Here is a 12,731-nt window from a genome sequence, read left to right as displayed (position 1 = left end):
AAAACGAGAAGGTGGAGAAACACTACTGTCCAGAGAAAATAAACCTTAAAAGGCAAGTGTTCAGGGGTTCCCCCCTCTGCACCAAGCAGTAACCCACTGTAAAATACATTTATGTAACGCCAAACTGGAATACACACTTATCACCATAAGACTTGTGCTGCATCAGCCACACAATTCAAGTGCAACAGTTAACTTTAAGTAGGAATTATCAGCCATTGTGGCAAACTGCCAGATGCTGTGGGATGTAGCAGGAAGGACGTAGGTCATCAGTCTGCTTCTGTCACACAGAAAGCCCTGTCACACAGAAAGCCAGCAGTCTGTCCAGACATAGGAAATGAGTGGCAGCCCTGCCCTAGTAGCAACCTCTGGGACAGGCTCATTTCTTGAATGCTGTAATAATATAATTATATTATATTAGGGAGCCCATACGGAGACGGAAAGGACTTATCCAGCTGATCTAACACGGACAGATGGTGGTATAGAAACACAGCATATTTGGAAGACATCACAATTGTGTTTGAGAAACAATTCAAACCAAGCAATTCAGAGCCAAACGCTTCATTGTCAAGGGCTCATACAATCAAAGTACACAGGTGTGTATTTCTTGCATGTTTTGAAATGCAGTAGACACAAATAAACAGTAGCGGCTGTTGGGGCAGGGCAGGGTGGCACTGCTTACCTGACTTTCCAATGCTGGGGTCACTGCTGGTTACTGAGAGGGACAAGGGGGCGCCCAGCGCAGTGTGGGCGCAGCAGTAGAGGTGTTGGACTGCACCTGTACCAACTTCCCCGCTGCCTTGCCTCTCCCCTCTTGATAACTGGCAGTGAACCCCATCATTGGGAACCCCGATAAACAGTGCCATCCCACTCTGTGGACCACTACTGCAAATGAGCTTATCTTTCCCCAAAACATACAGTGGTCCTTACTCTGGAATAGTTGTGCAAGTCTCTGGAACTACAGGGCTGAATCACTTGTCAACTTTTGTATAATATATACATATATATATATATACATATATAAACGTAATTCCGCCTTCATCAGCTGCTAACGTACAAATGCTGTTACCAAGGTGGCAGTTATAGAGCTTTGAGGATGGAATGCTCAGAGGGGCTTCATTTGCAGAAGCTAAGTAGTGGTGGTACTGTCCTCCAGGTTCAGGCCATGTGGTGCCAATGTGTCCAGAGAGTATATCCAAAAGTTCTCCCTTTTGGTCAATGCTGCTGGATCTGCTGGCATCTCTATCGCTGTTATGGAAAAGTCCAACAGGCTGTGACCCTCGATGTTAAAATGCTTTGCAACTGGTTGCTCTACTTTTTTTGTCAAGATTGCTGACTTGTGGTTCCTGAAGCGCGTGCGTAAGTCAGTTGTGGTCTTTCCTACATATTGGATATGACATCCTGGTCTTTTGCACTCGATGATGTAAACTATATTGCAGGACCTGCAGGTGATGTTCTGTTTGATGTAATATGTCCTGCCTGTCCTAGTGCTTGTAAAAGTGACTGTCTCCCTGAGGTACACACAGGTGATACAGCGTTTGGAGTGACAAGGATGAGACCCTGGATTGGTGATAGGTGGTTTAAGTACAGCTCTCACCAACAGTCTGCGCAAATTAGGAGGTTGGCGAAATGCTACAACAGGAGGCCTGCTGATGGCTCTAGCAAGATGTTCAGAGTTTGCCAGCAATGGGTAGCTCTCCCTGATTGCTCGGTGATAGTTAGGAGATGATGGATGGAAATCTACCACAAATGGAATCCGTTGCTCTCTGCTCTTTGACACCTCAGTATGATGGAGGAGGTTTTCTCTGGACAGAATGGAGGCTTGGTGGATGTTGCAATTGATAATATGTGGAGAATATCCTCTTAGAAGAAGGTGTTCTTTAAGTTCACTGATCCTTCTCTGGTATTTATCTTCAGTGTTGCAAATATATATAAATAGTGTGTGTCTATATCTCTATATATCTTGTGCAATATCAGGGCAAGGACATACTGTAGCTCAGTGGTAGAGAACATAAGAACATAAGAACAGCCCGCTGGATCAGGCCAGTGGCCCATCTCGTCCAGCATCCTGTTCTCACAGTGGCCAACCAGGTGCCTGGGGGAAGCCCGCAAGCAGGACCTGAGTGCAAGAACACTCTCCCCTCCTGAGGCTTCCGGCAACTGGTTTTCAGAAGCATGCTGCCTCTGACTAGGGTGGCACAGCACAGCCATCACGGCTAGTAGCCATTGATAGCCCTGTCCTCCATTAAATTGTCTAATCTTCTTTTAAAGCCGTCCAAGCTGGTGGCCATTACTGCATCTTGTGGGAGCAAATTCCATAGTTTAACTATGCGCTGAGTAAAGAAGTACTTCCTTTTGTCTGTCCTGAATCTTCCAACATTCAGCTTCTTTGAATGCCCACGAGTTCTAGTATTATGAGAGAGGGAGAAGAACTTTTCTCTATTCACTTTCTCAATGCCATGCATAATTTTATACACTTCTATCATGTCTCCTCTGACCCGCCTTTTCTCTAAACTAAAAAGCCCAAAATGCTGCAACCTTTCCTCGTAAGGGAGTCGCTCCATCCCGTTGATCATTCTGGTTGCCCTCTTCTGAACCTTTTCCAACTCTAGAATATCCTTTTTGAGATGAGGCGACCAGAACTGTACACAGTATTCCAAATGCGGCCGCACCATAGATTTATACAACGGCATTATGATATCGGCTGTTTTATTTTCAATACCTTTCCTAATTATCGCTAGCATGGAATTTGCCTTTTTCACAGCTGCCGCACACTGGGTCGACATTTTCATCGTGCTGTCCACTACAACCCTGAGGTCTCTCTCCTGGTCGGTCACCACCAGTTCAGACCCCATGAGCGTATATGTGAAATTCAGATTTTTTGCTCCAATATGCATAATTTTACACTTGTTTATATTGAATTGCATTTGCCATTTTCCCGCCCATTCACTCAGTTTGGAGAGGTCCTTTTGGAGCTCTTCACAATCCCTTTTTGTTTTAACAACCCTGAACAATTTAGTGTTGTCAGCAAACTTGGCCACTTCACTGCTTTGCACATAGGAGGCCCCAGGTTCAATCTCTGGCATCTTCTGATAGGCCTGGGAAAGACTCCCTGTGTGAAACCCTGGAGAGCCTCTGCAGTCAGTGTAGATAATACAGTTAGATGGACCATTGGTCTGACTTACTATATGACAGTTCCTATGTTCCTACATACACACATTTAAAAAATGTATACACGTATGTACAGAGCAGGTAAGGGAGCGCCATTCACATGGTTGAAGAACAGGTCTACATGGTAAATTTTATGACAGCTGTTCTTATGTTACATTTCAAATGGCCACTATCACAGGGAGTTCTACATAAGAATCAGGTTTAAGTATGCAACAGTAGAGTATTCTAGAGCCAGTACCTACAAGTCCCTGACAGAAAGAACACAAGTTGAAGCCAATAGTACAAATGGATTAGCTTCATTAATAAAGCTGGTAACACTGACCTATATGACTAATGTTGCATTAACATTCTCCCCCACCCTTTGCGGGGAAATTTATTACATCAGTGTCCATTCACCAAACAGTGTGCAGGTAAATGACTGTGATCAAATCCATACATGCACATTTTTAAACCAGGGATAAATTATGCATGGGAACTGAGTATCACAAGCTTTGAAATGGGCCACAAAAACAATATGAAGTAAGGATGGAAAAGCTGAACTACTGGTGGGGTGTGTGTGTGAGCGCACCAGAGACACTCCTCCCCTGGGATACCATTTGGTCTAGGGCCAGCCCTGCAAGATAATCCAGTATATGAGCCGCCCCATAATGTACTTGATATGCTAGTCAGCAATAACAAAATCCCAACTGGTCACTGAGGCTCTCTCGTATCACCGAGGAAGATCATGATAGATCATTAACTGCCTCAAAGGAAAAGCTTAGGCTACCATGAAACAGAAGCAGATGTTCTGGTACAATACTAGATTCTTAAGCAAGATGCCCCTGAATGGTATCAAAAGGTGTTGTAATCACTATTACGACATGGATAAATGACAACCTTCTCCTCAGCCTCTTCCAGCCCATGTTTAAAAGAGAGATGTTCAGAGCATTCAACAGAGCTGGAGTGCTGTGATCTGAAACCAGAACGGGAAATCTCAAACAGATTGTTAGCAGCTAAGTGAGATAAAGCACTGATCCTCAAGTATGTAAGGAAGACTGTGGGCTGGAAAAGGGAAGATAAAGAAGCTGTCTCCACAAATACTCCACCCTTACAATATTGTGCCTGGGCGGATTTATGACAACATTGCTCTTCTCCCTGGCCCCTCACCCTCTGCTGTTCCCTTGGTAAATGTAAAGAATATGGTTAAACAGCATCCATCATCTGCTCATACGCTGGAATCAAACTGCAACTGTTCACTCATTAGGAAGACCACATGTATATAACCACTTTCCAACAGTAGTTATAACAGTGGTGGGAATCAGATGACCACGTCAGGAGAAGAAGTAATTTCCCTCACGCGTGACAAAGTGAGCACACACTTCATCCAAACCCAATATTCTAACCACTGCAGCACATTGGCTCTCACATCTACATGACTGGATCACCAGTTTTTGCCTATTATCAGAGAGTTTCTACTTAGAGATGCTTCAGAGCATTACGGAAATGTTTTGCATGCACTGAATTATGCAATTAGGTTTCATATTTTAAACAAAACAAAGAATATTACATGATTTTAACTTCCATTTGTTAAAAGCTTTTCTGCGAATTAATGACAAATGCTATGCTCATACCTATTTCAACATAACGACTTGGTAGATCTCGCATTTCACTGGCATGACGCTCTTTCACTGAGCATATCTATAAAATGAAATCACTGTATTAATTGTGATTAGTTGCCTTAGGAAATAGTGAGAATTCATTTTTATATATAGTCAAAGCCTTATAAGCACTTACAAATGTGATTATTACAGATGGCATTTCAAGAAACAGATGCAGGAAAGAGCTACAAATAAAGCAAGGAAATGTCTCAGGAGAAAATGAAATTCTGGAAGAGTTTGAACTTCTTTGAATTGCAGATATAGCATTAATTTTACTACTTCTGCTTTCAGATTCCAGATGAGTAGCTATACCAGGCTGTTTAGCAAAGCCAATTAAGTTTTGCATCACTTTGAAGACTACTACATTTATTCAGCCTGAACTTTAGTAGACAAATCAACTTCAGCAAATGCATCTGAGGAAAGATTCTTGTTTAGGAAATCTGATGCCATCATAAATTTGGTAGTCTTTAAGGTGCCACAGGACTCTTGGATTTTTGTTTTTGTTTACTACAGTGCAATTACCCCCTCTCCTTGCTTTCAGTGCTGCTAAATCCAAGTGAACATTATGAGTGGCAAAATGGCAACAACTTTTATATTAATAAACTCTTTGGTGAGTTGGAAAATGTGTACCTTTATAAAACCATTATAAAAACACTTCCAGAACTTTATAGAGCATGTTTTAAAGCTTTAATCATATAGATAGCTTCTTACAGTGTACTCCTATACATGTCTACTCACTGACTTCAATTAGTCTTACTGCAACCTAAGTGTGTATAGGACTACAGCCCTAGGAACTTGTTTGTCTTCTTTTACTTTCCATTCTGCTTTCTGATCAGAAATTAACAGCTGTTATTGCTTTACAGAAAGCTTCTTCTGGAAAGCAGCAGTTGAATTTTGACTGCATTTTTATGCCATCTCTGCTAAATCATGCATTCAACATTCTAGTCCCAGTTTCACTCCACACTGAAGTAAGGCCTATGAAAAATGGTTGCCAAAACATTCCTGCTAAGTACTTCCTGTCCAGACTGAACAGAGTTAATGAATTTCACAACTCTCTTTTAACCGCTCTCAGAGTGCATCTCTTGACAAAGAAAGCAGGATCAGCTGAGAACCTTGCCTACTGCACACGCTCAGAGATATTCGTCTGACCATTGGGCATTTGTCATTATTCCTTCTTATGAAGGTCAGCTCAATGACATTTCTATGCCAGCAGGAGTTCTCCACACAGTAGTCAAATCAAATTCTCTTCTTCCCCCCCCCATCGCCTTGTCTTTTTAGAAATAATCCTCTGTTTGTCTGTAATAGCAGCTAGCATTTATTACAAAGACAGGTAATTGTACCTTTACTGAATTTCCCCAGCCAATAATCAGTGTTAAATTATCTTTCCAGCAAAGGCTGCAGGGATACATATCAGGACGAAGGTTTATATCGTCTCGGGGCACATTGGTGATTCTTTGCTTAGCAATCACATCGAGTATCTTCACACCCTGGAAGTTTAATACACAGCAAGAGAATTCAGTGTGACACTACATACACAAACCATAGTCCAGAAATATAATATCACAGGTTATACTAAGGTGGCAGCATAGACCTCGTGGATCCTAGTGACTAGATACAAGGAGGTGGAGTCAGCTAAAGGAAACTGCCTATATTGGTCCGTCACTTCTGCAGCAAAGTATAATTTTGCTTGAGCAAGGCAGGCAGGCAGTGACAACTTAAATCTCTGCAGGCACATAAGAACATAAGAAGAGCCTGCTGCATCAGGCCAGTGGCCCATCTAGTCCAGCATCCTGTTCTCACAGTGGCCAACCAGGTGCCTGGGGGAAGTTCGCTGTGAGGACGTATATATGCATAGAAGTATTTCTGCCCAAGAACTAAATGTATTGTAGTATTTATTGCAACACATCATTCAATTCTTCCTACTTTTTATTTGTTTACAAATTATGATAAACTTGATGTTGTTATTTCATTAACATGCTTGTTCTGGAAGCCAACTCTCCCCTTGAGCATCTTTGGCTGTGCTATGGAAATGGAGCTACAAATTCTTCTTCAGATTCTTACTACTGCTTCTGTCAGTGGCACCTTCTCTTCAGAGTGACACAATTAAAGCCTATATTCTTCAAGCATCTACAGGGAATAGATGTGACAGCTCAAGAGTTGCCTCCCTTGAAAGGTACACAGAATATTAATCAATGGCTGAGATCATCACATAGAAACCACAAGTAATGACCAACATATTTTTATTTATATTTATAAAGTGAACTAACATTTTAGCCTGTTGTTATGCCCATTTACTCAAGCATTTCCTGGAATTAACTTAAATTCTTACAGTTAACAACAACCTGATTTGTATATTTGTATTTAAAACTTCTAATCTGTGGCTGCTGTTTATTATTGCATTCCATTCTCTCGCTGTAAAAAAGGGGGGGCAGACTAGGTTAAAAAATGTTGTTTGGAAATGGAAACTTAAGAAATTTAGGACAGGGAGTTGTTTTGCAGAAGCAGCTTCTTACATTCCAAGTGTTACCCTCCAGTCACATTCACAACACTTAGCAGAGGATGGGAAATGCATGCAGGTAGGTGGACCACAGCAAGTAATATCAACTGAAGTTAAAACAGCAAAATCTACAGTACTTTTAATACAATGCTGCTTATTGAAGAAGTCTAAAGTTCAATCAGGTATTCAAATAATATGTGGGAATGAAGTATGGTGACAGCATGGGGGTACATTCATCAGTCTCACCCCCAACATCCCCCTGTTCTCTGGCTCCATCCCTGAATAATCTGCCATTGAGGGAGAAGGTCTGAGGAGGATTCTAAGCACATCTGGCTGTGCAATCTCCCAATTATGAGGAAGTGTGTTTGCTTGAACTCATGAAGAATTCCCTTTTTAGATTCATCTAGCTGTTGAGAGTGGGAAAGCCAAGGGTGGAGCTGGCAGGGACAGAGACATTAGGGAAGGAGCTAGTGCATGCACCTTTCCAACACAGCCCACACTGGATTCCCACCTGTATTCTTTGAATCCCTGAACAGGGCTTAAATCAGGGCTCATTCTGCTGTTCTCAATGGTTTAATTCCTGAATGTCCTCTGTCAATACCATTATTTACACATGGATTAAATATATGAACATATCTATCCTGAGCCCACAAGAATAGGTAACAATGATACGACGGCAACAATTTCAAGGAGACACTTCCCTTGTGACCTTTGCATATTGGTACATTTCAGGTTGCTCTTTTCTGCCTCCTGTTTTTAATGTAATTAAATATATTGTAATATTAATGCATGAAATATTAGCATGTGGTCACTTGCCAAGAGATGGAAATGCAAAGAAGACTTTGAGTCACTGCTACCATCAAGAAAATTAAAACATTTCAAGACATCCAATGCAATGACAACAGAAATGTACCTATTCATATAATGAAATACCTACCATATTATTGGCCCAAGCAATCAGGTTTCCTCTCCATTTAACATTTCTTATGTTTCCCTCTCCTTCGTGTAAAACAGAAGGCTTCCATCTGTTCATCCATGACTTTTCATATAGAAATAACTAGGAAGAAGAGTCACAAAATTTTACAACACTTTGGATAAAAGAGAGGTACAAAAGGAATCATTTTACTTTTGTCCTTATGCATCCTCTAAATAGTTCATATGGAATTTAGCACAAAATGGGGGTAGCAAAAACTATTAATGATATGCAAAACTTCCAATTTTCAACAAAATAAGTTTCAAAGTTTAAGACTAAAATGCAATACATAACAGCTTCAAAAATTGAGAGTTAAAACAAAAAAACCCCAGTATAAACAGGGGAGTAGCAGATTTGAAAACATAGGCCTGGTTTTCACATAATGCTGAACCCTAGTTTGGTGCTTTGTACTCATGTACTCCATCTTTCCGTATCCTCCCCCAGCATGGCTGGAAAGAGACTGGAACCTTTCATTTCAGTTTTCAACTGTAGTTTTCCATTATGGCTGAACTGGAAACTGAGGCTAGTATTAATTACAGTTTATTGACATCAGGATTGTTTAACCATGATTTGAAGTTGATATTTTCCAAAAACCACCTACCAGAGTTTGCCCAGATTCTGACACAATGAGAAACCATGGTTAATTGAAAACAAAAGCTTCCCAGAACCTCCTTGCAGCCATGCCGGAGGAGGACAGAGGAAGGGACACACACACACACACACACACAAGCCTGGGCTTGTGTACGTAGCCATAGGACTGTACCTATGCTGGCTTTGTGCTAGTGAGTAGTAGTTCAGCTCTGCAGATTTCTCCTATGTACCACAGCTCTCCAAACCAGAGGTCGCCAATCTTTTTGGACCAGTGGGCACATTTCAAATTTTGAGAGAGTGTTGAGGACACCAGAAACAAAATGGCTACTATGGGGTGTTACATTACACAAAATTTGAGGCATTACTGTCACAATGCTTTTCCCATAATTGTACTTCCATACGAGAAAAGGCTTAGCCTGTTGAATTTCTGCCTGCCATACATCTCTTAGAGACACAATTACCCTGTTTACCCCCAATGCCAACCCTAAACCACAGCCTAGACTACCATTCTGTATCTACTTACTGGTAGAAAGCCCGATTAAACACTAAGAGACTTGCTAACTTCTGAGTAGCCATGCATACCATTGTACTGTAAGTTAACTATACAGTTAACTATACAGTGAATTCTTAATGAGTGACTGGACAGCAGAAGACATCTCTAAACCTCTTTGCAAAGTTTTCACATTTGCGTTTTTGGGGGAGAGGGATTCATAAACATTTACCCACACTTACTATGTAGTAGTGTTTGCAGAAAATAACTTCTACAAACTACCTGATCTCGAACAAACCTACTACAGGAAAGATGCATCCTGGTTGCTAGGGGAAAATGAAGGGCAAACTATGGAGATTTGAAGGACTAGAAAATAAGACAGGAGCAGGAAAAGTGCACCAAAAGGGGAGAGGAACAGAGAAGCTGGTTAGGACCCTTGGGATTTCCTATTCCTGATTTCCAAACAACTCACTTATGAATCACAGCTCTGACTTCACTCATTTGCTAAAAACACTGGCAAGTGAGAGCAGCCAAGCTAGCTCATTTCACAGAAATCCCTTAGAACAGTGTTTCCCAAACTCTTTTTATTTTTTTGTTGCTGGACTACTGTTCCCGTAATTCCTGACCATTGGCCATGCTGGCTGGGGCTGATGGGAGTTGTAGTCCAGCAACAAAAAAATAAAAAGAGTTTGGAAACACTGCCTTAGATTACCTGACCATTTTGCTTCACAGCTTTCTAGAAGGCCTAGAGACTTTTTTAAAAAAATGAAAGCTCAAAGTCTGGGGTCCCTGCCATCACAGGTACAATGATGCCCTTGGGCTTCAGGTTGGTGACCACTGCTCAAAACCATATTCTATGCCACTCTAGAGCAGAGGTGGACATCCTACAGCCGTCCAGACGTTCCAGCTCCCTTCAGTTACTACAACTCCCTTCAGCCTCAGCCAAATGGTCAGAGGTGATGGGAACTGTAGTCTAACAATATCTGGAGGGCTACAGGTTAGCCACTACTGATCTACAGGGTACGCCGATCTTCAGGAGCAGCTTTTTGTAGGATATGGGAAACTGCAGAAGGTAGCTGGGCTCAGCAGCAATAACATTTCTCACCTTACATGACCAGAAGTCCTTTCTGCTGGTCTAAAGCTTCTATTAGAAACCAAGCCACAGAGTCTTGGTTCTGGTCACCTGAAGTGGTGCTCCTCTTCACATGGTAGAGAATGAATGTGCCCTCTCCCCTCAATACACAGCAAACCTCACATATAAAGACAGTGCTCTACTACTTCCAATTCATATGGTCTCCTTCCCCTTTCCTTTTTATGGGAAACCATTGTGTGAATTGGGCACCCTTGTAATTGGATATTGGTATCAATCCCCTGCTCCATACAGGAGGCATTTCTCTATAGTCTTGCTTCAGCAACAAAACAGACTGTTTTTCATCCTCAATGCTTAAAAAGTGGTTAGCAGGTTGCCGAAGAGGAAACAGTAAGGAAAAGTAAATTCAGATTCCAAGGAGATCCATTATGTCTTGTTAGATAGCGTAATCCCCTTCCACTAGATCAAGGCCCTATTAAAGAAAAATTACATTAAGACATTTATATAAAACTATTCATCCGCTTGAAAGGGCTTTTTGGTTAAGATATATACAGAGTGCCTATTATATATATAGCCACAAGATGGTACCAAAGGACAGGTGTTTCAGTTGAAACAATTCAGAAACAAACTTCAGAATTAGTCACTGCAAAACAGATTGAGGAAAGATGGTAAACAACAACAGCCTGCAATGTAAAAGGAAACTTCCAGTTCAATTTATGCCACAGTTTTGGAATACCAGGAATTAAAATCAGCTGAATCTCATTGATTTCAGTAGAACTAAATTCACTTCAATAACACTAACAGAGAAATCATACGATGGTGGTCATGAGATTCCGTGGAGAGTGACCACAGTTTCCTAAACCCTTCTGGTTTGCTGCAGCGAGGGCAGAAGATGTCTTTTCCTTACCCTTATTTGCTAATTCTATACTTTTTTCTCTCCCACTACTCTGGGACTAGTGTAGTTAATGGCTTCTTTTGGGAAAGGATGGCGGAACAACTGTGGATCCTTGGCAACTCTGATACAGCCTCCAAACACCCTGTTTTCCCACCGCTGGCAGCTACTGGTGGCAGCATATCGCCAATCACACATCTACACCCGCAGCGCTTACCCCAGGTGCCCTGGAGAGGGGGTGTTCCAGTAAGTGCTATCCTACTAGCAACAGCCCTCTCTGGAGATGGAATGCCACTTAAAGCTGCTTGCAGCGGTCCTGCAGCTCGCCTCTGGACAGGTAACAGGCAACAGGACTCTAGTCTAAATCAGCTTAAATTAATGCTTCTGATTAAATGGATTGTGGATTGGATCGGACAGGGAAGGGAATTGGGAAATAGAATAATTCACACACCAGCACAACTGATTATATCTTTTGCATGATGTAGCATCTCTATGGTACTAGAAGCTATGGGTACATGGTGTTTCTAATCTTCTGTGCATTATTTTCAATCATTTTAATGATCATGCATAATTTGAATGAGTGTGTTGGTTTAAATATTATCTATAAGCAGCCCTGAACTTGCCAATGATTAAATAATGTGTGTGGTCCTAGGTCAGTCATTGCTAATACATATGCTGAGAAACTATCAAATCTCATGTTACTTGGGGCTGGAAGACAGTAGAGGGGCCCAAAATAGGCCCCTCTCTGGGAGCTGGACTAGCTTAGGATCCAACGGATCCATGGTCAGTCCAGCTCCACCTCCACTATGCCTCATTTTGGGACCCGCTGGTAGTGGTAGCATTGCCTCATCTGAACCTTCTGCTGTCGCAGTGGGGTCTTCAATAGTGTAACAGCAAGGAATTAGAGAAAAGTATTTTTTTAAAAAAAGTTGTCCATCCCAATATGTTTAAATGTCATAAGAGAATCAAATACTAGTATATGAAGAATTTATTACAATTTTCAGATTAACACCAACTCAGCTAAATTTTACATAAAAACACAATAAACTAGATTTTTTTATATCAACAATGTACACAAATTTGTAATGGGCAATATGCTCCACATTTTTATTTTATCTAGTAGAGCCAATGAAAAAACGAGTAGAAAACAGTGGGCTTGAAGAACCTGTTTGGGAGTTTTAGATTTATTCTCCTATATTTGATCCTTTCCTGGATCCGGCAGTCACACATTAGAACTATTAATTTCCTTCCAATAAAGTTAGTATAGAACCACATGAGAAAAATCTATAGTATTAGAGAATGAACTGAGGACTTCAATAATTTTAACACATTCTAATGGGGAGATGAGAAAGTTACATTTCACTCTGTAAACTATAACATTTACAAATTCAAA

The 12,731-nt window shown here is 41.2% G+C and overlaps 1 protein-coding gene across 3 annotated transcripts in view; it reads right to left on the bottom strand.

The window, feature by feature from the left end:
- The window catches only part of VPS41 (VPS41 subunit of HOPS complex), a 170,901-nt gene that overhangs the window by 65,843 nt on the left and 92,327 nt on the right, over window positions 1-12,731 (bottom strand). For all 3 annotated transcript variants that reach the window (XM_061585727.1, XM_061585725.1, XM_061585726.1), the window contains exons 8-10: window positions 8,240-8,359; window positions 6,146-6,292; window positions 4,779-4,845 (exon numbers count right to left, since the gene is read on the bottom strand). In XM_061585727.1, the coding sequence (XP_061441711.1) occupies window positions 4,779-4,845; window positions 6,146-6,292; window positions 8,240-8,359 (334 nt within the window). The remainder of the gene's footprint in view (window positions 1-4,778; window positions 4,846-6,145; window positions 6,293-8,239; window positions 8,360-12,731) is intronic.

The sequence above is a fragment of the Rhineura floridana genome, chromosome 10, assembly GCF_030035675.1.
Source record: "Rhineura floridana isolate rRhiFlo1 chromosome 10, rRhiFlo1.hap2, whole genome shotgun sequence".
Lineage (NCBI taxonomy): Eukaryota > Metazoa > Chordata > Lepidosauria > Squamata > Rhineuridae > Rhineura > Rhineura floridana.
This window is presented reverse-complemented; position numbering and strand designations above follow the sequence as displayed.